The sequence below is a fragment of the Ictalurus furcatus genome, chromosome 13 (assembly GCF_023375685.1).
Source record: "Ictalurus furcatus strain D&B chromosome 13, Billie_1.0, whole genome shotgun sequence".
NCBI lineage: Eukaryota > Metazoa > Chordata > Actinopteri > Siluriformes > Ictaluridae > Ictalurus > Ictalurus furcatus.
In genome coordinates, this window is record NC_071267.1 from 27,386,780 (window position 1) to 27,414,279 (window position 27,500).

A 27,500-nucleotide genomic window follows, 5' to 3' on the forward strand; every position below is an offset into this window, starting at 1 on the left:
GTAGCGAGTCGTGCTTTCCGGAGCTGGAATGGGACTCGGGAGAAATGGACGCTCACGAATTTGTGGGACGTTAGGATGACTCAGGTTGTATCTCGGAATAAAAAAAATTGAAAAAAAGCAGAGTGGATTCTGGGATATCGGGGGTTCTGCTCGCGCTCTGTTGCAGATATTGTAGCTTCTTCTTCTTCTTCTGTAAAGGAACGAAACGATGGCGTACGTTCTCAGAGTCCGACCTGCCTGTCTGTCTGTGCTGAATGACGAGTGAACGGAGCCAAAATATAAATCTATATTTTTAAGGATGTATTAGTTTTTGTTTGTTTGTTTGTTTGTTTGTTTGTTTTTCTGCTCCGTTCGTCTGAAAAAACACGGCATCACGAAGAAGGACGGAAAGGAAAACGAGAAGGTTCTGAGAGACGACTGCCGTAAAACCGAGGACTCACTGTTGAACTTGCACTGGCATTGAACACGCACACACCTCACACACACACCTCACACACATACGCACACACCTCACACACACACACACACACACACACACACACACACACACACACAGTGAAAAGCTTGGAAAGGGTTTCAGGTTTTAATAACGTCGAGCGATAATTTCAAGCTAATAGAGTTTAATTCCTCTTTTTACGAAGTATAACGTAAAATGTACTTATTTCTATACGAATAAACATTTAAAGTGTGTTTGTAAACTGGCTGTAGACGTGTGTGTGTGTGTGTGTGTGTGAACGTATTATTCAATCCAGTAATCCCGACAGTACAGAGTGGGCGTGGCTTCTGAAGCCTGGAGAATGTGAGATCCACAGTAAGTATGATGGGAAGTTGGCGAGGTTGAGTCGTAAATATCGGAACGTAAATGTTTTAATCAATACAGATGGTGAAGTTCGTGACTGGAGACGGATTTAATGCGTCCGACGTGACGGGAAACATCTTGAGTAAGGGATAAAACGCTCCGGGCCGTGCTGTCGGAAGAAGATAATCAACGACGGGGCGGTGTGATGAAGTGGAGTTGCAGCCATAATGCCTGAGTTCTTACGCACTGTGCGATAGTGTCCTTGGGCACCAAGTTAAAGGAGAGAGAGTGTGTGTGTGTGTGTGTGTGTGTGTGTGGTGGTATGGAGGACCTCCCTTTGAGCTCGCTCAAGGATTTTTCAGGATGTAACCTGACCCACTGAGATCTTTCTCATGTGCTGCCCAGTTCATAGACAACATGGCTGCTCCCACACACTCACACACACACTCGCACACACTTGCATACACTCGCACACACTCTGGATCTGCACAAAGAGTCTTTGTAAAGCCGGTGAACTCGGTCAGCAGGAGCAAATATGCAAACAGGCCTCTAGACTCTTCAGGCGCTCTATATACTCCACACTCTGTGTGTGTGTGTGTGTGTGTGTGTGTGTTTAGGAAGTGAACAGACCCTCCGTGGTCTCACAGCCTGTTTACACTGCGTGTTTGCGGAAAACTGAATACTTTATGAAAGGTTTTTTGCTTTAAAACCTGCAGGAATTTGTACTTCCTGATCCGAGTCCCTGACAGATCTTATTATTAACGTTCCCCGAGCTGTATTCAGGAGACGGGTGTCAAAACTTACAGATCTTCTGTGAACAAGGGCGGAGCTTAAGCCAAATTTGTTCAGCCAATCATTTTTTTTCTTCTTTAGCATGAAATACTACTTAACAATGCTTAATTAAGCATAACAGTTTTGGCAGCATTGGCTAGGCTGTGGATTGATAACATTAACGTCATCTCTCAACAGCAGATATAGATCATACCTAGCTAGCCTGAGGCTTCCAATGTCCAACCTGGAGCTTTTGATGTCCAACTGGGGGCCTCTTCCATCCAGTCTGGAGCTTCTAATGTCCAGATTGGAGCTTCCAATGTGCAGCCTGGGGCTTCCAATGTCCAGATTGGAGCTTCCAATGTCCAGCCTGGGGCTTCCAATGTCCAGCCTGGGGCTTCCAATGTCCAGCCTGGAGCTTCCAATGTCCTGCCTGGAGCTTCTAATGTCCAGATTGGAGCTTCCAATGTCCAGCCTGGGGCTTCCAATGTCCAGCCTGGAGCTTCTAATGTGCAGCCTGGGGCTTCTAATGTCCAGTCTGGGGCTTCTAATGTCCAGTCTGGGGCTTCTAATTTCCATCCTTGGGTTTCTGACAGCTAGCTGAAGACTTCCTTTGTCCAATCTAGTGCCTATCCTATCCAGCCTGGGACATCTCCCATCCAGTCTTGGGCCATTTTCCTCCAGCCATTCCATCAAGCCTGGGGCTTCTAATGTCCAGCCTGGGACATGTTCTATCCAGCCTTGGGTCTTGTCAGTCAGTTCCTATGTACAGTCTGGAGTTTCTAATGTCCAACCTGGTGCTTCCTCTGTCCAGTCTGGGGCTTCCAACTTCCAGCCTGCTGCCATTTTCATCAAGTCCTAGGCCTTTGTTAATCCAGCCTGGGGAAGACTGCTGGGGAAGCATTCTTGAACGTTTTCCATTTCTTAAGAATCCTTCTCACTGCAGAGTGATGGATTTGAAATTGAGAACCGTTCCCAGACTGGTATGGAGTAACTCTGAGATCGTTGCTCCTGGCTGCAAATGATCTCGTTAATCGACGTGGAAGCAGTGAGGGTGTACTTAGGTTTTTTGCACATAGCTTATACAATATGGGCTGATGTTGGGGCGACTGTGGCTCAGGTGGTAGAGCGGGCTGTCCGCTAATCGCAGGGTTGGCGGTTCGATACCCAGCTCCACATGCCGAAGTGTCCTTGGGCTTTTCCACTGAACCCCAAGTTGCTTCCAATGGCAGGTGCTAGTGTGTGTGTGAGTGAGTGGGTGATTCCGAGAATCGTTACCGATTACATTCCGGCATTGATGTGAATACGGTCGAGGTCAATTTGAAACGTATTTCCGGCCAAATACTTGGAGGACTAGAAGGCGGCATCGCCACTGGTGTCAATTTCTGCTTGTTAGGTAAACAATTTGGTAATGACGCAGTAGAATTTATCTGCTGTTTGTTCCCTCATGCTTGATTTACGAAGTTTAGGGCCGGATGAGGACCAGATGATGTGTTATTAGGTCTGAATATATACAAAACCATAGAATTGAAAGAGGGTGCACTTTCTTTTTATCACTGTATTTTTGGAAAAGAATTTGTTTGTCGTTACATCTAGGTAGGTAGGGTAGTAGCATTGTAGCAAGACGCAAATGTAAGAATGTAGCATGTTAAAACGAGAGACTATTAGTTCTTTAAACGCTGCCATTGGGGGAACTCTGGAGGGTGTAACCTGACACCATTTATATGTGTCGGTCTCTCCCATGCACCCACACACACACACACACACACACGCCGCTTTCCTCTATGCCAGAGGTCTGTGTGGTGGGCGTGTGCTCGGGTCATGTCCGTCTGTAGCATGGTTGAAATGATAATGTAGCATTTTCAGTGCTACGTCAAACACTGCGACATTCAGAGCAGAACAGAGCTGCGTTATTGTCTCAGGGTTATGACTACGCTCGACTACGCTGCGTTTAACCTTCCTGCAGCGTTCACTACCGTACCGATGCTCTGCCTCATCGCCCACGCGGCATCTGCTTGACTTTTACAGCAGTATGAAAGAACCTTTCTACTATCCTTCTCCTGTCCAGCCTGGGGCCATCTGCTGTCTAACCTGAGAGCTTCTTCTGTCCAGTTTGACATGTCTAACGTCCACCCTAGAGTCTTTTCTGCCCATCCTGGTGCCTCCTTGGACGTTGTTCTTATAGCATGGAGTATTTTCTGTCCATCCTTGAGCTTCCACTCCACTAGTGAGACTGTGGCCCCTTCTTACCAGTCAGGGTTTTCCTTCTTCTTTAGAGCTTGAGGTCTTTTCTGTTCATGCTATGGGGTCTTTTGTTCAGCCTGGGGCCTCCACTCCACTGGAAAACCTGTGGGTGTTCTTCCTTCCAGTCTTCTTCTATCCATCATAGGACCTCTTTTGTTCTGCATGCAGCCTCCATTCAGCTCTCGGGCTTCTCATGTCCAGCTTAGGCAGCTTAGGTTCAGCCTGTGGCATCCAATCCACTAACCAGACTGGAGCCTTCCGATTAGTGTTCAGGTCTCAGACACAGTCTCAGTGTTTAAGTCCAGGCTGAAAACATATTTGCTTACTCAAGCTTACCATGATTAGACCTTTTTTTACGCAAAGCACACAGTCTTATCCGTTACGGGATAGTAAGCATACCTAACAATCTCTCCTTCTCTTTACCTCCCTCTCCCTCTCTCCTTCTGTCGAGCCACACGATATTATGGAGATCAGTGATCCTGGCCCTTTCTGCTCTCTGGACCCGCCTGATCCATCCTGATGCCCAACCTCTGGAGGGAGCTCTCATCAACTGGAGGCTACAGCCTGGAGATCGCTGAGGACGGTACCGCTTGAAGTACCATGGAAATGGTTTTGGACCTCAATTCCACATGGACGTTCTCGCTGTGGTTGCTGGGACTACGGTTGTCTTAGCGATGGCCTTGGGACTGAAATTACCACATGCAGTTCTACACTCAGGTCTCCTTTAGTGAACAGTGGACTAGTTCAACAAACAGACTTCATATAAACACCATAATGAACTTTCTTTTACTTTCACACTATCCCAGATAGATCGTCGTTCCCCAGATGAGGACGGGTTCCCTTCTGAGTCCGGTTCCTCTCAAGGTTTCTTCCTCGTATCATCTCAGGGAGTTTTTCCTCACCACCGTCACCACCGTCTCGCTCAATATGGATAAATTCACACACTTAAAATCTCCATCCTGTGTTTATATGTTTCTGTAAAGCTGCTCTGAGACAACGTCCGTTGTTAAACGCGCTACACAAATAAAATTGAAGCCTGTTGTGTCCAGCCTGGGACTTCTTTTTTTCCTGCAAAGGGCTCCTTTTGTCCATCTTGGGGCCTCCATTCCATTAGTCAGTATAGAGCTTCATCTGTCCAGCCTGGGGCCTCATTCATATAGCCTGGAGTATTTTTGGTCAATCCTTAGGGCCACTTTTGTCCAGTCTGGGGCCTCCACTTCATTATCCAGCCTGGCGCCTCTTTTGACCAGCCTTTTGGTTTATTTTTTATTCATCTTTGGATTTCTTCTGTCCATTCTGCAGGCTCTTTTCTCCAGCCTGGGGCTTCTTCTGTTTAGCCTGAGCCTTGTCCATCTAATGTCCATCTAATGTCCACCTTGGGACCGCTTCTGTCCAGCACAAAACCTCTCCTGTCCACCCTGCGCCTTTCTCTAGCCTGGGCTCTGCTTTATTCTCTCACAGTTATGACCTACTGTATATAAGTTTGGCCACAGATGTATTTGATGACCACAGTGTCTATTAGTAACTCTATAAAACACACAAACTCATTTGTTTTCCATTATTACCGATTAACACAGCATACCATACAGAGCTGAGTGGTGTGTGTGTGTGTGTGTGTGTGTGTTACACTGTAGTTGTCCCACTGAACGACAGACTGTAGAGTTAAAGGGTATGAACTCACTCTCTGAATGGAGATACTTTACAGAGAGGAATCTGACCTCACCCGAGAGATATGAAGATTACGGGAGATAGAGGTGAGAACTAACACACACTCACACACACTTAAATTCTAACACTAAAGAAAACATCTCACCCTAAAAGGACAGCACATTGTAGCGGGTTCTTCAGGTTCTTCTGTGTGTCCTTCTGTGGGAATCTCTTAATGTTACCCGTCTATGTAGAGCCAATAAGAGAGACAAAGAAGGTGTTAAGAGGAACCCTGTTTTGAAAGCAGAGATCCCTTAATTACCCAACTTCTAAGCGTTTCTTTAAGGGTTCATTGGATAATTAAACGGTCCTTAGCTTCCAGAAATGGTTTTCTGATGGGGAAACGGTGATGTAGGGTTCTACTGAGAACCTTTTAGGGGTGTAAATGTTCTACGAGTGAACCTGAGCTGCAGTTACTAAGAAAACACGGGACAGGCTCTGTGACATGTACACGGTCATGCCAAGAAAGTTTATGAAATGAAAGTAAAAGGTTAAACTGACCGAGTGAGAGCGAGAGCGATAGAGAGAGACAGAGCGATGGATAGCGAGAGTACGCTGCGATGGAGAGAGTAAAGGGAAAGGGGGAAGGGAGATAGAAAGTGAGAAATAGAGACGTGGGAGAAAGAAAAACAGAGCGAGTGGGAGTGAGGGAAGAGGAATGAAAAGACGGAGAGGAAAACAAAAGCAGAGAGAGAGAGAGAGAGTGAGGAAGGAGGAGTTCTTTTCTGTATACACACACTCTGGCCCTGATCTACTAAAGGTCCAGCCTCGGTCCTCTATCATCCATCTTGTTGTGAATGGGGCCTCCTTTAGCCTGAGGTGTTTAACGTCTAGCCTGGACCTTCCTCAGATTCTTACATCTAACTCGCTGCTTCTCCCTTCTATCCTTGGACTTCTTCCCTTTAGCTTGCAGTTTATTCTGTCCACCCCAGGACCTCGTCTACTCCGAGACCTCTTTTGTCCAACCTGGGACTTCTAACATCCAGCCTTGGGCCTCTAAGAACCATCATGGGGCCTCTCCCTTCCAGACTAGGACTTCTAATGTCCAGCTTGTGTCCTCCTCTTACTTTGGGCTTTTTAAGATCTCTCCTGGCCAGCCTGGGACCACTCCCATTGAGGCTTTTCCTCTATAATTTGGTCACCTGCCATTTCGCACCCACCGGCCTGGTGCCTTGGGTCTCCTCTGTCCATCCCAGGACTTCTTCTCTCCAGCTTACTGTTTCTTCCGTCCAGTCCAGGGCCTCATCCAGCCCGAGGCCACTCTCGTCCAGCCTGGATCCTTTCCGGTTCAGCCCGGGACCTCTCGCATCTAGCCTGGGGCTTTTACTGCCCTGTAACACCCAGACTGGGGCTTCAAATGTCCAGCCTTGGACCTCTTATCATGTAACCTCTCTTCTCTGTAATGTCCAGCTTGCTTGTCCAGCTTGGGACCTCTCCCTTCCAGCCTTGAGTTTCCTCTATCCTGAGGATTTTTACGTTCAGCCTGGGGCCTCTTTTATCCAGTCTGGGGCCTCTCTCACCTAGACTGGGGTTTTTAATGCCCATCCTCGGGATTCTAATGTCCAGCATGGGGCTTCTACATACAGTACCAGCCGTGGACCTCTAACAACCATGGATCTATATAGCTGGAAACACACACACACACACACACACACACGATCTGTGTCTCTAGCACTGCTCAGTGTTTTCCCAGCTGCTCAGAGTTGCTATAGGTTACCTGCCTCTCCCAAACACAGGTGTGTGTGTGTGTGTGTGTGTGTCTCCACCAACACACGCACACATTTCCTGTTTGGCAGGAAGTATTCAGGAGCTGCAGGGGTTAGCAAGACACTGCCATGTATGTTGTGGGGTATGTGTGCATGTATCACATTAATGGTGTGTGTGTGTGTGTGTGTGTGTTTGTTCTCATTTAGTTCTCAGTGTAACCAACAGTATCAGGTGTGTTGTGTTGGAAAGGTATTAATGTGGATTTGCTGTTGACTGTAAACAATGTGACGTTAGAGATAAGATCCATTACTGGAAAAAAAAAAGCACACACACACACACACACACACACAGAGCTTCCTGTGATCTCCCAGAGGCTTCGATCAGCACGTACAGGAAGTGACATCATGATGTGTTTGTCTAAGAGAAGTGAAAGGGAGATCATACAGACTCTCAGTTGCACTGCTGAGTTCTGGATTCTGATTGGTCAGCAGGTGTTGGTGAATTTTCTATGACAGCAGCTCTGACAGTAGCGCAGCTGCAAACCGTTTCTATGGTAACAGCTCGTTCACAGGGACTAATGAGCACCTAAAGAGATTTGAGAAATTGTCGATGCGGTGGCGTTTCCTGTTACACTTGGGGAAGGAGTCTCCAGTGTCAGAGGTGAAGCTGTAACGTTAAGTTTCCCCGCAGCTTCAGGACAGAGGAGTTTACGCTTCGTTGCGGTTTCTCGAATTCAGGAGAGAGAACATCAATAATTGCCATCAATGATGACATTTTTTGGAGTCTTGCTAAGCTTAGTAAGTCATGAATGCATAAAATATACGTATTATTAATCTTTTTAATCATTTACTACCATAAATATCTACACAAATTTACTACAAAGAGATACATTTTGTAAAAACTTTCGGTGCACTAAAGATCCGCGGACTATGCACTCCGTTTGAGGACGCCACGCTCCGTCTCGGTACGAGCCCGCCTCACGCCTCATGCCTCATGTGCCTGTTTTATCTTCCATCTCTTTATATCTTTAGAGTGCAATAAAACCTCGACTGTAATCACCGGTCCAAAGCGTAGCGCTTCTGAAAGTCTCCCAAGAGCCAGCAGAAAGTGAGGACCTTATAAGAAAAGGTCGAATATGTTTCGATATGCGAAGTCAGCTGCTGCGGTTCCACGCCATCATGCCATCTATTGTAGTACTGTGTATTATTTGACTCTTTTTTGTGTGTTCAATACGAGGCCTAGAGAGATCCACGATTTTTCCACAAACATCAAATACAACATGCGTGAGACTGACGGTATTACAAATTCTCTGAGACAGGAGTTTTCCGTACACGCGTTCATGTCTGGGGTTTAGCAGGACCTAAAATCTGCGTCCAGGTTAAAAAAACGTCTATTGTGTATGTTTTCTTACTCAACAAGCTGTTAACACGCACTACAGTACAGTATGATGTTGTGGAAACCTCCCCAGGCAGAATCATAACACTGTGGTGAACTATATGTTTACTCTCTCTCTCTCTCTCTCTCTCTCCCCCTCTCTCTGTCTCGCTCTCTCTTTCCCTCTCACATCTAATCTGAACACAGAGAAGCAAAATGTCAACATGGTACAGTCCATTTAACATACATTCTTTATAGTGTTTAGTGATAAAGTCCCTGCTGCATTACATTCCCACTGAAACACACACACACACACACACACACACACACACACACTGAGCCAGTCTGTGGGAACATTTGTTTAAAATGTTTTCACTGCTCAAGAAATGACTAAAAATAGCTTAAACCCATCTCTACAAGGACAGAAACTGAATATGCAAAAATATGCAAATCTATGCAAAACACCCCCGTGACCGTCTTCCTGCCATTCAAGGTAGCGTAGTATGGTTATAAGGTTAGCAAAGCTGGCTAGTCAAATGCTAGTAAACTAGCACAGATATGTCACAGTGAGATTTGACACGAACTGGATTTCAGTATCGTTACCATAACAACCACCATGTCTTTATCACTAACGCTAGCTAGCCAGATTAGCACACTGGTTTGAACAAATAATCAGGATATTTAGCTATTTAATGAAACCAGCAGCAGAGCAAGTTACAATCACGGGTACAGGAAAACCTAGCTAACGTTAGCTAACATTACCACGATGACACAAAGATGATTTAGCAAAAATACATCATATATTTCATATTATGCTCTATGAAGACTTGGAAGAAACCAGTGTAATATCCCTTTAGACGGTAGTTTTACACAGATAATTAGTAATTATTTAGTGATAATGAGTAATTAATCAGTGATAATTAGTGTAATTGTTGTTAGTCAGCAGGTTAAAGTTCCTCTCAGCAGGTCAGAGATCAGAGACGTCTCTAAACGCGGCGGTGTTCCAGTATGGCGTCCACAGCGCAGGCCAGATTGTCCACGTATCCATCAGCAGTAACCGTAGGGTGTGTCTCATCACTCAGCCTACACACACACACACACACACACACACACACACACACACGAGAGAAAATCAAATCATCATATTCTTACAGTATTATATTTACAAGGTTTTATTTTCCACCCCTTGTCTGACATTTTAACAAAATGGAGGATAAAAACAGGTCCATATATTTATGGTCCCTTTTGAAAGTATTGGGACAGATGACGACGGATCAGAACTTCAGCTTTCATTTCCCGATATTTACATCTAGACGTGTTAAACAACTCCGAACACATGATTTTTAGGTGAGCAAAAGTATTGGAACAGACCGTCTTACAGTAAATAACGCTTAATATTTGGTTGCGTATCCCTCGCTTGCAGGAACTGCATCAATCCTGCGAATCAGTGACATCATCAAACTGTCAGGTTCTTCTTCTGTGAAGCTTCTCCAGATTTCTCCTGCAGATTCTTTCAGTAGTGGTTTGTTTCGGGGGGTTTCTCCCTTCAGTCTCCTCTTCAGGAGGTGAGGTGCTGATCAGTTGGGTGAAGGTCTGGTGATGGACTCAGCCAGTCTAAAACCCTCCACTTTCCCCCTGATGAAGTCCTGTGTTGAGGTGGAAGTGTGTTTTGGATCGTTCTCTTGCTGCATGATGAAGTTCCTCCTGATTCATTTCTCTGTAAATTATCAGACAGGATGTTCCTGTAAACCTCTGAATTCATTCTGCTGCTCCATCATGAGTTCATCATCAATAAAGATTAGTGAGAATGTTCCAGAAGCAGCCATGCAAGCCCAAGCCATGACGCTACCTCCACCATGTTCCACAGATGAGCTTGTATGTTCTGGATCATGAGCAGATCCTTTCTTTCTCCACACTTTGGCCTTTCCATCACTTTGGTAGAGGTTCCAGCTCGGTTCCAGGACTTTTGTGGCTCGTCTCTGTATTTCTTTGCGAATTCCAGTCTGGATTTCTGATTCTCACTGCTGATGAGTGGGCTGCATCTTGTGCCTCTATATTTCTTCTTCAAACGGTGGATTGTGAGACCTTCACCCTGCCCTGTGGAGGTTGTTGGTGATGTCACTGGCTGTTGTTTTTGGGGTTTTCTTCACAGCTCTCACAAGGTTTTTGTCAGCAGTGTTGGCAGTACACCAGCGGTTTGCTTCTTTTTCAGGACAGTCCAAATTGTTGTATTGTCTACGCCCAGTGTTTGTGCAGTGGCTCTGATTGATTTTTCCTCTTCTCTCAGCTTCAAAACAGCTTGTTTTTCTCCCACAGACAGCTCTCTGATCTCCGTGTAGGTTTATCCTTTGAACAACAAATGCAGTATAAAGGCTAAAACCAAGAGTAGATGTTTAGAGCTAGTTATTGTTAAAATGATCAGTCTAACAGGACACACCTGGGTAACAAGAAACACCCGTCAGTCACATGTTCCGATATCTGTGATCACTTGCAGAATGGGTGGGTTCAAACAGCAGGGGCGTGGTCAAGCATAAGCTGTTGAACCGACAGGTAACGTGTGATGATTCTCACCTGTGTGTGATCATGCCAAGTTTACTTAGTGTACTTTGTGTGTGAGGTGACAGAGGTCACACATAACACACACACACACACACACACACACCAAAGTGTTGATGAACTTGAGTGACCAAAGCGCAGAAAATAAAGCGAACCTGAAGCTCTGTCAAGGTCCACCAGTCTCGCGAGTCCTCACCCCCCACCCCCACCTGCACACACACCTGCACACACACTGGGTTCTACAGTATAACAAATAAGAAATATTATAGTTCAGTGTGTGTGTGTGTGTGTGATTACTGGTGGTGTGTGAAGCGTGACGTGTGTGTGTGGTTTTTTGCTTCTCACACAAAGGCATCCCAACAGGTTTAGGTGACAAAGACATTCCTTGTGTGTGTGTGTGTGTGTGTGTGTGTGTGTGTGTAAAGGATATACAAGAAGCCCTGCATATGCATCACCCCCAACATGAACACACACACATACTAAGATCACTAACACAAAAGTGGAACGGTATGATGCTATCAGACACATTATCAGGTGTGTGTGTGTGTGTGTGTGTGTGTTTACATTAAACCAGTGAAGCAGAGACAAAGGGAAGTTCACTCTGGAAGGATGTGAAAGCAGCAGATAGGGGTGTGTGTGTGTGTTCAAGAGAGTCGAGCTGTTTATTTTCCTTCTATTGTTGTACTGGTCATCAAGCCGTCTGCTTCTAACGAAGTAAGTGTGTGTGTGTGTGTGTCTGCTTTCTCTCTCTAACACACATACACACACACACGCCTCAAACGAAAACTCCAGAAGGACCATACGTGTGTGTGTGTGTGTGTGTAACTGTTGCTCAGTGACGGATGTGATAGCAGTGTGTAATCAGCTGGCAGAGACTGGGACTGCTCCCAATTAGGGCACACACACATAATAATCATGCACACACACACACACACACACACACACCTTCCTGTCCAATCAGATAACACACTCTGTATTAGAATGCATGCAAAGGAACAAAATTGGACACAAAGTCTGTGTGTGTGTGTGTGTGTGTGTGTGTGTGTGTGTGTGTGTGTGTACTCTACATGAATAATAGACACACAGCCAAGTCTGTGACTATGCAAAATTCAGCACAGTGCATCTACTGTTACTGCTTGCTGTGTGTGTGTGTGTGTGTGTGTGTTCTATAGGTCACTGAAATATCGATACCAATGTACACACACACACACACACACACACACACACACAGGCCGTCTGCCTTTGAGGCCGAGTGTTGGTAACATCCATGACACCTGAACAAAGAGACTCTGTAGAGGAATAAAGAGAGAGAGAAAGAGGGACAGACAGAGAGAGAGACAGATAAAGAGAGACAGATAAAGAGAGACAGATAAAGAGAGACAGAAAAGTTTACCTAGCACACGAGGCCTTTCTGAGTGAATAAATATGAATGAAAGTGGTATAGTACACACACACACACACACACACACACACACACAGCGCTGTTGGATTCTGGATTGTGATGATCAGAAGGAGGCGTGGCCTCTGTGTGTGTCAGTCTCAGTGAAGGAGGCGTGGCCTCTGTGTGTGTCAGTCTCAGTGAAGGAGGCGTGGACTCTGTGTGTGTCAGTCTCAGTGAAGGAGGTGTGGCCTCTGTGTGTGTCAGTCTCAGTGAAGGAGGCGTAGCCTCTGTGTGTGTCAGTCTCAGTGAAGGAGGTGTGGCCTCTGTGTGTGTCAGTCTCAGTGAAGGAGGTGTGGCCTCTGTGTGTGTCAGTCTCAGTGAAGGAGGCGTAGACTCTGTGTGTGTCAGTCTCAGTGAAGGAGGCGTGGCCTCTGTGTGTGTCAGTCTCAGTGAAGGAGGTGTGGCCTCTGTGTGTGTCAGTCTCAGTGAAGGAGGTGTGGCCTCTGTGTGTGTCAGTCTCAGTGAAGGAGGCGTGGCCTCTGTGTGTGTCAGTCTCAGTGAAGGAGGTGTGGCCTCTGTGTGTGTCAGTCTCAGTGAAGGAGGCGTGGACTCTGTGTGTGTCAGTCTCAGTGAAGGAGGCGTGGCCTCTGTGTGTGTCAGTTTCAGTGAAGAAGGCGTGGCCTCTGTGTCTGTCAGTGTCAGTGAAGGAGGCGTGGCCTCTGTGTCTGTCAGTGTCAGTGAAGGAGGCGTGACCTCTGTGTCTGTCAGTCTCAGTGAAGGAGGCGTGACCTCTGTGTCTGTCAGTCTCAGTGAAGGAGGCGTGGCCTCTGTGTGTGTCAGTCTCAGTGAAGGAGGCGTGGACTCTGTGTGTGTCAGTCTCAGTGAAGGAGGCGTGGCCTCTGTGTGTATCAGTCTCAGTGAAGGAGGCGTGGCCTCTGTGTGTGTCAGTCTCAGTGAAGGAGGCGTGGACTCTGTGTGTGTCAGTCTCAGTGAAGGAGGCGTAGCCTCTGTGTTTGTCAGTGTCAGTGAAGGAGGTTTGGCCTCTGTGTCTGTCAGTGTCAGTGAAGGAGGCGTGACCTCTGTGTCTGTCAGTCTCAGTGAAGGAGGCGTGACCTCTGTGTCTGTCAGTCTCAGTGAAGGAGGCGTGGCCTCTGTGTGTGTCAGTCTCAGTGAAGGAGGCGTGGCCTCTGTGTCTGTCAGTGTCAGTGAAGGAGGCGTGGCCTCTGTGTCTGTCAGTGTCAGTGAAGGAGGCGTGGCCTCTGTGTGTGTCAGTCTCAGTGAAGGAGGCGTGGCCTCTGTGTCTGTCAGTGTCAGTGAAGGAGGCGTGGCCTCTGTGTGTGTCAGTCTCAGTGAAGGAGGCGTGGCCTCTGTGTGTGTCAGTCTCAGTGAAGGAGGCGTGGCCTCTGTGTGTGTCAGTCTCAGTGAAGGAGGCGTGGCCTCTGTGTGTGTCAGTCTCAGTGAAGGAGGCGTGGCCTGTGTGTGTGTCAGTCTCAGTGAAGGAGGCGTGGCCTCTGTGTCTGTCAGTCTCAGTGAAGGAGGTGTGGCCTCTGTGTGTGTCAGTCTCAGTGAAGAAGGCGTGGCCTCTGTGTGTGTCAGTCTCAGTGAAGGAGGCGTGGCCTCTGTGTGTGTCAGTCTCAGTGAAGGAGGCGTGGACTCTGTGTGTGTCAGTCTCAGTGAAGGAGGTGTGGCCTCTGTGTCTGTCAGTGTCAGTGAAGGAGGCGTGGCCTCTGTGTCTGTCAGTCTCAGTGAAGGAGGCGTGACCTCTGTGTCTGTCAGTCTCAGTGAAGGAGGTGTGGCCTCTGTGTGTGTCAGTCTCAGTGAAGGAGGCGTGGACTCTGTGTGTGTCAGTCTCAGTGAAGGAGGCGTAGCCTCTGTGTTTGTCAGTGTCAGTGAAGGAGGCGTGGCCTCTGTCTGTCAGTGTCAGTGAAGGAGGCGTGGCCTCTGTGTCTGTCAGTCTCAGTGAAGGAGGCGTGGCCTCTGTGTCTGTCAGTGTCAGTGAAGGAGGCGTGGCCTCTGTGTGTATCAGTCTCAGTGAAGGAGGCGTGGCCTCTGTGTGTGTCAGTCTCAGTGAAGGAGGCGTGGCCTCTGTGTGTGTCAGTCTCAGTGAAGGAGGCGTGGCCTGTGTGTGTGTCAGTCTCAGTGAAGGAGGCGTGGCCTCTGTGTCTGTCAGTCTCAGTGAAGGAGGCGTGGCCTCTGTGTGTGTCAGTCTCAGTGAAGGAGGCGTGGCCTCTGTGTGTGTCAGTCTCAGTGAAGGAGGCGTGGACTCTGTGTCTGTCAGTCTCAGGAAAGGAGGTGTGGCCTCATTATCAAACCAAGAATGTGATAGACCAGCTGATGTTATAAATGTTTGCATTATTAATATTAATAGCATTATTATTATTATTATTATTATTATTATTATTATTATTATTATCATCATCATTATACTTTCATAGTATAGAATAGCTCGCACATAATCCGTTATGAGTGTGGTATGAGTTACTACATGCTGGCCTTTCATATACAGGGTGTAGACAGCACATACGAATGTTAATGAAGTAATGAGATGCTAATGATGTGAATGATGTGGTTATGCCCTAACGGTGCTCGTGCTGAGAGTAAAGCTCGTGGGGAACAGGTCAGTGCTACAGCTCTATTCAATACTGTTTGTGTTCGTTACGCAGTCAACATATCTGCCATCTGCCTTCCAATGAACACGCACACACCCACACACACACAATAAGGCTGGAAATTCCACCCACCATTCTGTGAATTATGGCCAAGACAATAACAAGCGTCTGCACGTATAACACACGTGTGATGCTCACGCTACGTTATCCTGATCCTCAGTGTTTACAGCACGCTGAATGAATTAGCCGTTCGTTATAACCTGAGATGCTCCACGTCCGATTAGTGTATTGATTTACTGGATTATTACCGCCTGTAACGATGAATCAAATGTTTACGACGAAGGGTTCAGTATTTACCTAGCGTGTAGACATTATAACTCTCCGTGTGATAACAAGTGCATATCAGTGACAACAATCAGAACAAAGAGACGCCGTTAGGGTCGTTACCGTGGCGCATATTTTCATTTATCTAACTGGATACGAACAAATTCGTGCGCAAATCATTTATACGAGAGTTTACACAAAAAATTTCATATTCAAATCAATCCTGGAAATTCGGAACAACCTTCGTAGCCTACTTGTGCTGTCTGAGAGTCACCTGACACAGGATTTAGCACTCCATTATTATTATTATTATTATTATTATTATTATATACTATTAAATATGTTTATTGGCATAGTAATGAATCAAACGCTGTAATGAATGTCATATATTTCATGCTGATCCCAGCCGTCTGGACTTTTGTGGGCGTCACTAAATGCAAATGAGTTGTGTCGGGAACGCACTTCGCACTTTTTACAGTTGATCAACATACGCACGTGAAAACGGACAAAAAAACAGCGTACCCAACAGAAATCCGGCACAGTATACGAAAATAAAAATATCTTTCTAAAGCCATATTCAGACGGGGTTAGTTTCCCATGTAGACGTGTGTAACGTGGTGTATTTTACTCTATAACTTCAGGTAATATACACTGTGTATATATCCATCCATCCTCTATACCGCTTATCCTTTTAGCTTATCCAGGGGAACCTGGAGACTATCCCAGGGAGCATGGGGCACGAGGCGGGGTACACCCTGGACAGGGTGCCAATCCATCGCAGGGCACAATCACACACACTCACACACCCATTCATACACTGCGGACACTTTAGACACGCCAATCAGCCTACCATGCATGTCTTTGGACTGGGGGAGGAAACCGGAGTACCCGGAGGAAACCCCCGCAGCACGGGGAGAACATGCAAACTCCACACACACAGGGTCACGTTGGGAATCGAACCCCCGACCCTGGAGGTGTGAGGAGAACGTGCTAACCAGCGTTTAAAACGCTGAGCAATATTGCACCAGCCAGAGTGTCGTTATACTGAACATCAGCACGGCTGTGATTGGTCCGCGTGGTCCAAGTGTTGTAGCTAATAACATCCACGCTGATATTACCGCATGATCACGAATGCCATATTGCTTTTACGCAACAGTCCTATAAACAAGAAACAAACATCAAGTTAAGTGACATTTCAGACACGAATACGGTTCTGTTTGTTTTCGCTCCGCTAGCTGATCCCGAATAAGCTACGCTCACTTTAGAGCACGATGGCTAGCTTGCTAGCTCGCTTACACTGATTTGTACCTTCATGTTAAAGGTGCTTCCGGTGAAGCCGGCGTCCCTTCTTCCTTTTCATCGTCAACCGATGAGCTTTCGTATTTCAAGTGGAAAGTCGAATTTGTCATGTCCGCCGATGATGGCGCTAACTCTACTGTAGTAAGATGCGTAAAGGGGCGTGTCGGAGATGCGACGACTCCGTGGGGTTTTAGGCGAGTTACTTTTGATGCGGTGTATAAACACGTTATGGTCACGTGACCGATCTTAGTAATGATCGGCCACGCCCCCTACTACAATCGCTTATAATAAAGATCTACACGATCCGTGTGCATTAAATCGAGGCGTGCGTAGTGCGTATGGAATTGTTTGCATGTCACGAAGAGTGCCACGCCTTTCTCACTGAGGCAGTTCTACAGAGATCAGGCGCGATATGATCAGGCGCGATATGATCAGGTGCGATATGATCAGGTGCGATATGACGGTAAAAACACAGTATATCACGGTATTTCTACGATAAAGAAGAACAATAATAAGTGGACTGGAAGTGGATTTTTGTACCGAAATGTCTGATTTATGTTATTTCTGTTCTGTTCAAATAAGTACAGACGTCCTCAGTGACCCGACACCCTGCCGTCTCTCTCTCTCTATCGCTTTTCCTCCTTCTCTTTCCCTCCTTTTCCTGCATATCCGCCTCTTTGTTGACACACAAACAAACAGCCGACCCTGACACACACACAATGTGTGTATTTTTAGTCCCGATGACGCAGTGTGTCTGGAGTGGAATGAAGAAAGAACAACAAACTGAAGGAGTGTATCGTTTCAGCATCACCCTGAACCTCAGGAGCTGGGTAATGCAAGTGAAACTAAAACACACCCCTACACACTTTGTTTAACGGTTCCTCGGAAGACCTCAAATACAGGTGTGTGCATTCCGAGATGTTTTCGATACCACTATAAGATGCGTGTGAGAAGATAAGACTTTGTGGTGGTGTAGTTGAACAGTTCCTCTGAAAGCCCTACATACCTTTGCAGATTTACACAAAGACTTCTGAGACGTTTTCTCAGTAAGAAGCGTGTTATATGAACCGAGGACGATCCCGTCCTTCAAGAATGAGGTGCAGCGTGACGACCAAAACTTTGTTGCTATTTAATCTACACCGTGCGATTTGGGACCAGGCCGTGGGTCGGTCCCGTGCCGTACACACGTCTTAGAGAGGATCAGGATCTGAAATATTCAAACACCAAACATCACTCCATGTCTACTCTCAGGTCCAAAATCCCAGTGGGTTTGGGACACGCCCAAGATGGACTGATGATGATGATGGGGGTTTTTGTGGCCTATGTAGTGAACAGGTAGAATGCCCGTAGGTGCATTATGAGCGAAAGAATACGGTGTGCAGTTTGGGACTCATCCATAAGCACCTTACATGTGAATTAACAGGTTGTGTGGTTTGAGACACGTCCATAGGAGCCGTACACGCTGAGTAACAGAGTATGCAGGTTTTTACATCTACACAGAGACATACCTGCTTCCTTTTGAAGACTTCCACACATGGACTTAAAGACACGCCCACATCTCCATTGCTGTCTTGAGGACACGCCCACACAGACCTGTTCTTTTGTATGAAGTGTTGGTTAGACACTGATGTCTGAAAACGTAGCGATTTTAGCAGTTTTAACACGCTGAAGGATGATATTTTCACTTCTTTAACTGCTTGTAGCACTAGATCAGTTATAATAAAGAGACTTTTAAGAAGAACACTGCACTGTCATGGTCCTGAAGGTCCAGAGCTGCTCCCTGCTCGACGCACACTCAGTCACGAGAGTTCAGTGCAGTTCCGGCATGTTCTTCTCAGAAGTGCGCTGTCTAGCACCTCTCTGTGTTACGTCCACAGATCGTTTCAGCTCCGTGAAGCAGAAGCAGCTGGAGTAATACGGGTTTTCTCAGTAATGCCACGTATTTGTTTTTGTTTTATACAGTGGTATCAGTGAAATAAAACACCCTGTGCCGTGCTGCGAGCGGAAGATCATTAACTTCAAGGTAGTTAGTTAGTTAAAATCATCAGAGTCATTATTGTCCTCTAACAGCACACTCTTTCGGTTCTGTCCCTTACAAAACAGACTCGTTTTAAAACTGTTCCCTGATATCAGCGTCCTCTTTCAGCAGGATAACGCTCCCTGACACAACGCACACACTGTTCAGGAACACGACAAAGAGTTCAAGGTGTTGACTCGGACTCCGAATTCCCCAGATCTCGATCCGATCCAGTGTCTGTGGGACGTCCTGGACGAACAAGTCCGATCCACGGAGACCCGACCTCACATCTTACAGGACTTAAAGGATGTGCTGCTGACGTCTTGGTCCCAGATACCACAGCACACCTTCAGAGGTCTCGTGGAGTCCAGGCCTCGACGGGTCCGAGCTGTTCTGGTGGGACAAGGAGAGGCGGACCTACACGATAGTAATCCGGTGGTTTTAATGTTATGGCTGATCGGTGTATACAAAAATGAATGGGGCACAACATGTATTCACCGAAGATGTTCATTTAACATTAAATGACGTATCTACATACGGAATATGGATATGGAATGATAAAATACAGGATTCAGATGAAGTATACACTTCAGATTAAATGTACAGTAATGATCAGCAACGCGTCAGAATTGAATTAAAACAGCGACAATAACACACTGACAGATGTGTAAAGTAGCACGTCGGTATGCTTAAAATTATGACATGTTTGCACATAAATGATGACGATCCATAAGAAGAAATATTTGCGTATAAGGTCATGATCCTTAATAGCACAACATAACAGCAGGGTTAATTACAGACTTCATCGTTCTCGTTCCTCAACAGTTAATGTTTCTCAGAGCAACACAAACCCGGCGTAGAGAAATCCGCCGTCTGTGGTTAACACCCAAAGCGGTAGTGTAAGTGAGATAACACTTCTATCATCTCATATATCGCAACTTACGCAACAGTGAAGACACTGTTGACAAAATGCAAGCTTTTTGCTAGATCTTTTTTTCCCACCATAACTAAGTGTGATCTGGTCTGCACTTATATCGCGCTTTTTTTTTTAATCTTAGCAGTTCCAAAGCGTCTCAATCACCCATTCTCACACACACACACACACACACACACACTCACACACCAGTGGTAGCAGAGCTGCCATGCAAGGCGCTAACTTGCCATCGGTAGCAACTTGGGGTTCAGTGTCTTACCCAGGGACACTTCGGCATGTGGAGTCACGCGGGCCCGGAATCGAACCGCCGACCCTACGATTACACGACAACCCGCTCTACCACCTGATCCACACCCGCCCCATGCAGCCGTGACCTCCTCATGTAGCACGTCCTGTTAGTGCTTCAGATACAAACTTCCATCCAGATGCTTTACAACTCATCCTGAGGCAGAACTCCAGGCTCTTAATTGAGTTCGTAAACAAAACGCAGCACGTGCACCTGCACAAACTGACCTGATGTAGTGCGTACATGCAAATGACATCACTACGTAGATTCTACGTAGGTAGAAATCATCTACGAAATCGTATGGAATACTAAAGCAACCAGAAGCGTATTTACCGCGCATCTTATTAACGAGTATTACGGAATGAAACTCGTGCTGTTATAGTAAAACAGTGTATAGATGGTGGTGTGATGAAGCGGAGTTACTTCTGTGGATTATCGTCCTTTTGAACGGCACGTCCCTGAGTGTTCCATTCCTCTTATACCTCAGCAACGTTTCTTCCTTTATTTCCTCTCTACTTTTCACCGTCTTGAAGTTAATAAGACAAAAACAACGCAGCTGGTAAAGAAGCGTACACTTCTCTGTCCTCTGAAGATGTGGGGAAAGCTTACAGGAAGTACCAGCTTAACCTCAGACTGTTACAAAGCTCCGACACCGGAGACTCCTTCCGTGAATCTTAAATAAACGTCTCGGTGTTTAACCAGGCGGTTTAAACGGGTATACGAACGTACTGTTGACTACGGTAAGGAACAGATTTAAAGTGTGACAGATTTCCGTTACCTATTCCACGTGCGTCTCGTAGACTTTTCTACGTCTGGAAAATATGATATTTCGTGATCATGTGAAATATTGCTGAACTGCTTTGTGAGGAAAGACAATACAACGAAAGTTCCCATAGCGCTGAGGAATGCAACACAAGTACGACTTCTGCTTTGTTTCTATTATATTTCTCTAAGCTATCCGAGTACAACAGCTCACAAACCCAGACCTGGATCTGTAAACGGCATTAAAACAGATTTAATCTGCTAACACAATAACATCTAATCCAGTTCTTCCAGCTCAGAGGTCACGAACACTTCAGGCAGAAGTTTACATTCGCCTTGCAGAACCTGCAAAATGTTGAACAAAAATTAAATAAGAGAGATCACTAAAACTGCATTTATTTATTTATTTATTTATTTATTTTCAGTCCTGCCCTGAATGAACTATTTCACATCTGTAACAGATCTTAACATATAATCCACAAGACACAATGATAACCGAATTTACACACACGAACCAGTTTAAAAGTTCACACACGCTCGATCCTGGATGATCCACGACGTGATGTGTTTATGTTCTGTGAGAGTTCTTCACGAGTCCCTCGTTCGTCCTGAGCAGTTAAACCACCCACTGTTCTTCAGAAAAAATCCTCCAGGTCCTGCACGTTCTTTACTTTTCCAGCATCTTCTGCATATCTGAGATCTTTCCAGCAGCGGCTATATGATGTTCAGATCCGTCTTTTCACACCGAGGACGACTGAGGGACTCGTGCACGACTATTACACAAGCTGTAAACGCTCACTGATGCTCAAGAAGGCAATACGATCCATCAAGATCCAAAGGGGGTGTAAACTTTTGAACAGGAAGATCGGTGTAAATTCTTATTATTTTGTTTACTGTTTTCATGTAGTCCTGCCCTTCTCAAGCTACATAAGATATTTAAATATTTCCCAGAAGAAAAAATAAGAAGAATTGACACCGATCATCCTGTTCAAAAGTTTACACCCCCCACCCCCCCAGCTCTTAATGTATCGTGCTGCCTTCTTGAGCATCAGTGAATGTTTGCGCCTATTGTAACAGTCGTGAACGAGTCCTTCAGATGGATCTCGACATCATATAGCCGCTGACAACTAACATGTCATGAAAGGGATGAGTGTAGGGTGTAGATTTTTGACTACTCTGAATTTAAATGTGCTTTTATAGGGTTATGCTACCTAATTTGTACTAGCGTGCATTTTGGTGCTTGCTATACAAATTATATAGAAAGATTGGTAGCAGGTAGCAGCCAGACTTCACAAGATCATTCATCCATCTATACATTCATTCATCATTCATGGTCAGGAATGTGGTGGATCCAGAGTGTATAAGGGACTCATGCTTTATTACATGTAATGAATATGATTAGCAGAGAGTAGGGATCTGATGCTGAACCCAGAGCTACTCTGTAACCTCAGGTGGTCTCAGGACGCCCGTCAGAGCACACAGAGGGATTAGAGGTTGAGGTAAATATCTTTGCAAATGAATAGCTGCGTACATGAAAAGGGTTTTACTGAGAGAGAGAGACACAGAGAGAGAGAGAGAGAGAGAGAGAGAGAGAGAGAGAAGGCCGTTTGTGTGAAGGAGAGGGGAAAAGCAAGCTGAGCAAACACAGGTGTGTTCGTATGCTACACAGAATACTGTAACCATACATGAAGGTCAGAGCCCTGCATCATTCCATCAAAAGACTTCACAGGCATTCTTACAGAGCTGCACCGGAGTCCAATGGCATACAGAGGAAGTCGGGCAAAGGCTAACACCTGAACCTTTTACAGCAACGTCGACTGTTCTTGTTCCATCACCTTCCGTTCTCGGTCTCCTTTTCATCAGCAAGGCCATCGGTTAGAACGTCTAAATGGAACAGGCGCAGCTCAAAGTTGGACCACAGCCGACAAAGAGCTTCAGGGTGTGCTCTGTTTGAGAAGCTATGTCTAAGCTGTACTACAGTAGTGTTTTTTTTTTTTTTTTTCATGCCTAACCAGACTGGATTAGTGTTTTCACATGTCTGCATGTGTCTAACGTCATTCATCACAATGGCAAAGTTGATCCCAGGTAACAGCTGTGGAAAGCTGTGAACAAAAAAGGCTGCAGCTTTAATACTGACAATAACCATTCTGTCAGCCGTATCAATTATTACACCATGTGAAGCATACTGTATATTCAGAGATTACGTTTTAGATCACACTAACTGCCTAAATTTAAAACACTCAACAACTCGACAACCAGTGCATATTCATTATAAGCCATCTTAGATATGTCACACGCCAGCTGGGATACGTCATACGGCATCTCAGATAGGTCACACGCCATCTCAGATAGGTCACATGGCATCTCGGGTGCGTCACACGCCATCTCAGATACGTCACACGCCATCTCAGACACGTCACACGCCATCTCAGACACGTCACACGCCATGTCAGATACAGTCTCTCGAATAAGTATTCACCCCATTTTCTCTGAAACGCCTAAATTAGTAAAGAAGGGATTAGTCACAGAAGCAACCAGATGGGAGAATCTGTTCACAGGACAACCTGGACACTCCACATCGCGGGACTTTATGAAAGCGTGGCAAGGCGTGCCTTCCTGTTTGGAGTTGGAGATTCAGTGAACATCTGGAAAAGAAGATTCACTTAAGTTCTTTTGACCTTGGCATAAAAGCACTGAATTTGGTGGAATCCCAACACGGCTTATAACACCCTGAAAACACCATCTGCTGGTAGAATCATACTGAGCATTACCCTTGATCCCTTCCAAGGCACTGTATGCCGTACACCATCTCATATACCTTCTTAGATCTTAGATATGACAAAGGCCATCTCGGCAGCACCACACAGTAACATCCTGCTGCTTTCAAGGGTTATTTAAAAGTCAAACAGAAAGACATGTAAATGTTTTCATTTAAACGTCAGCTCGGGTCCTATTGCATCACATTAAACTAATTCACACAGATGAGCACCGTGCAGGTTGACTCTGTTCTTAAAAGCAGTAATTATGGGTTAATTATGGTAAGGAACTCCTGCAATGTAGAACCCAGGATAGCTATTATTATCATGGAAGTAAGGATATTGCTCTGGGTGTTTAGCAGGAACTTGCATTAGTGTAAATTATAAAGTGCAGGATGACTTTCCTCAACCAGGAGGTGTGAAAGTGGACCACCAACAGTAATTAACGATTATAACAGCGAGTGAGGCACACTTTACCTCTCTCTCACGCTCTGATTCATCAGGTTTTCACTTTGGGCAGATGGCTAATACAAAGTACATACAGAAGCCTAACAAGAACAGGGATAAATTAAAGAAATACATTTTAAGGTACCGCTAACAACTCCTTACTGACTGATTACAACACAGACACATGAACACAAATGTTCACACATGTATGTATGTTTTACTCAAATATAAGAAGTATGATAAGAATACAGACTTAGTCACTGTTACGGAACAATGGCTGGTTAGGTTTGCAAGTGAAAAAAAAACAAAACAGGGTGTTAAAGGATGCAAAAAATATACTGATTTTAACACCCAATCATCTACTGGTTACTGTCTGTGTTCTGAAATTACTTCAATACCCAAGAAAAGCACATCATAGTGTGACTTCTCATGGTATCATTATATTGTCCACCCCAATGCAATCCCCCAAAACCACCAACCAAAACACTGAAGAACCCATCACAGAACCTATACACCAAACATTACACCAAACAACACATCAAGAACCCATACACCAAACATCAAGAACCCATACACCAAACAATACACCAAACAACACATCAAGAACCCATACACCAAACATCAAGAACCCATACACCAAACAATACACCAAACACCACATCAAGAACCCATACACCAAACAATACACCAAACACCACATCAAGAACCCATACACCAAACAACACATCAAGAACCCATACACCAAACATCAAGAACCCATACACCAAACAATACACCAAACAACACATCAAGAACCCATACACCAAACATCAAGAACCCATACACCAAACAACATCAAGAACCCATAAACCAAACAATACACCAAACACCACATCAAGAACCCATACACCAAACAATACACCAAACACCACATCAAGAACCCATACACCAAACAATACACCAAACACCACATCAAGAACCCATACACCAAACAATACACCAAACAACACATCAAGAACCCATACACCAAACAATACACCAAACAACACATCAAGAACCCATACACCAAACAATACACCAAACACCACATGAAGAACCTACACACCAAACAAGACACCAAACACCACATCAAGAACCCATACACCAAACAATACACCAAACAACACATCAAGAACCCATACACCAAACAATACACCAAACACCACATCAAGAACCCATACACCAAACAATACACCAAACAACACATCAAGAACCCATACACCAAACAATACACCAAACAACACATCAAGAACCCATACACCAAACAATACACCAAACACCACATGAAGAACCTACACACCAAACAAGACACCAAACACCACATCAAGAACCTACACACCAAACAATACACCAGACACCACATCAAGAACCCATACACCAAACAATACACCAGACACCACATCAAGAACCCATACACCAAACAATACACCAAACACCACATCAAGAACCCATACACCAAACAATACACCAAACAACACATCAAGAACCCATACACCAAACAATACACCAAACACCACATCAAGAACCCATACACCAAACAATACACCAAACACCACATCAAGAACCCATACACCAAACAATACACCAAACACCACATCAAGAACCCATACACCAAACAATACACCAAACACCACATCAAGAACCCATACACCAAACAACACATCAAGAACCCATCCCACAAACAAGACACTAAAGATGCAATACACCAAACAACAGACCAAGGAACCAATAAACCAAACAATACACTATAATAATAAACAATACACCAAAGAACAAATGCACAAAAGAAACAATACACCAAGGAACCCATTCACCAGATAAAATACCAAAGAACTCATAGAGCTAAAAGCAATATTCCAAAGAAGCAAATAAGAAGTAAAAATTAATCCCATTTCTCACTGATTTTTATAACTTTAACACAACAACCAAAACTATATTCATCACCAGCATTAGCGAAGTTAACGACCTAGTTAGCTTAATACACAGGTTCTAGCACCACAAGTTTCCAGGCTTCACATCTAATTCCAGATGTCATCGCTGAATCCTCAAATCTTAGACGTGATTAGTTCAAATATGTAGAGCTTATTTAGTAACAACACTCACTGAGGTCGTATGTAGCCCCGCCCTTGAATCAGTTTAATACAAAAGCACCTACAGCCTCTGTTTATAGAAAATAGAAAACGCCCAAAACTATATCATCAGAATCATCATCCGAGAGAAGGGAAGCATTTGAACGTGTTTTTTTCGAAGTTGTGAGAATGTAAACTGGGTCATTCGGACGACGATGAGAAGATCAGAGTGAATAACAGGGTTAGATAAAGGTCAAGCCCTCCCTAGTGGCCATTTCCAGCTGCTCTTAACGGCTTCAAAGCCTCGGGGAGCCTCTACAACGCTGACTCGGGATCGGCTTTTCCTCGCAATGCTTTAATCGGTCTCGTTAGTTCGGCCAGATCGGCAGATCCAGGACTCGCACAGGAGGCGATTTCCGCCAGCGAGGCTTCAAAGTGCGCCCTCCATCCTGTGTGCTGCGTGGGTGAACCGATGTGCTGAAGCACAACCTTGAAGATTAGAGGATCAGGACTGCCGGTGATTCACACAGCCATGACTTCACACTGAGCTGGAGCTTAATCCCAACACACCGATTATAAACTGGGCTTCCTTGGGTTTTTAAGGCAAGACACGACAAGGGAAAGGGAAACGTTATTGTAGAAGAAATATACGAACAGATTCCACAGCCACAGGGAAGACAGCTGATATTATACTCAGGTATATTCCTGTAGAAATTTAGCGTATGTTTAAATGCGGCTAATCGGAGTTCCCTCAGACCCGGCGCTTATAAACGCTAATCAACTACAAACGCTCTCAAATTAAAACGTAGAAGAATCTGTCTGAAAACACGGCGCTGTTGAGTTCTGGATCCTGATTGGTCAGAAGGTCCTGATTCGTTTTCTATAACAGCGGCTCTGACAGTAGCGCGGTTGGACATCGCAGCTTTATATTAACGCGCTCGTTCTAATACGTTATCGTTTCTATAGTAACAGCTCGTTCGCAGAGACTGGTACAGCGGACGCTCCGTGTAAACAGATTAAATCCGCGTGTTGTAACACTGTTAATCCCTACTTTCTCCTTTCTTTCCTTTGTCCCACCCTATCTTTCTTTGTCTTTTATTGACTTTTTTATATTCTTCACTCGTTTCTTCTTTCTTGCTTCCTTCTTTCCAAACTGTTGCAGGAACTTTGGCAAAAAATGAAAACCCCTACTTTTGTTGTTTTAAGTTTTGTTCTAAACTTAAAACTTTCGCTTTTTCACACATTTCTTCTTTCTTTCTTTCTTTCTTTTTCCCCTGGTGAAGTTTTCAGTAAAGAAGATGCTTATTTAATTAAGGTTTATGGAAGGAGTCTCCGGTGTCAGCACCTTGTAACAGTCAGACATGGAGCAGTCCCCAATGTTATATGTAACTCTAAATGACTGCGCTTCATCACATCACACTGGCATTGATTCATTTCCTC

At 45.2% G+C, this 27,500-nt stretch overlaps 2 protein-coding genes across 5 annotated transcripts in view; one reads left to right on the forward strand and one right to left on the reverse strand.

Annotated features, from left to right (window-relative positions):
- Positions 1–690, forward strand: part of LOC128616586 (protein FAM53B-like) — a 1,191-nt gene extending 501 nt beyond the window's left edge. Inside the window, exon 2 of the mRNA XM_053639193.1 lies at positions 1–690. This exon is cut by the window's left edge and continues 323 nt beyond it. The gene's annotated coding sequence lies outside the window, so the exon portion shown is untranslated.
- A 6,976-nt stretch (positions 691–7,666) lies between these two features.
- lhpp (phospholysine phosphohistidine inorganic pyrophosphate phosphatase) overlaps positions 7,667–27,500 on the reverse strand; it is a 39,276-nt gene continuing 19,442 nt past the window's right edge. For 2 of the 4 annotated variants that reach the window (XM_053639212.1, XM_053639213.1), the window contains exon 7: positions 20,667–22,654. In XM_053639212.1, coding sequence (XP_053495187.1) covers positions 22,602–22,654 — 53 coding nt within the window. In that variant the 3' untranslated portion in view covers positions 20,667–22,601. Of the gene's footprint in view, positions 9,686–20,666; positions 22,655–27,500 lie in introns of those variants that run through there. The other 2 variants (XM_053639211.1, XM_053639214.1) reach the window with 2 other exon arrangements.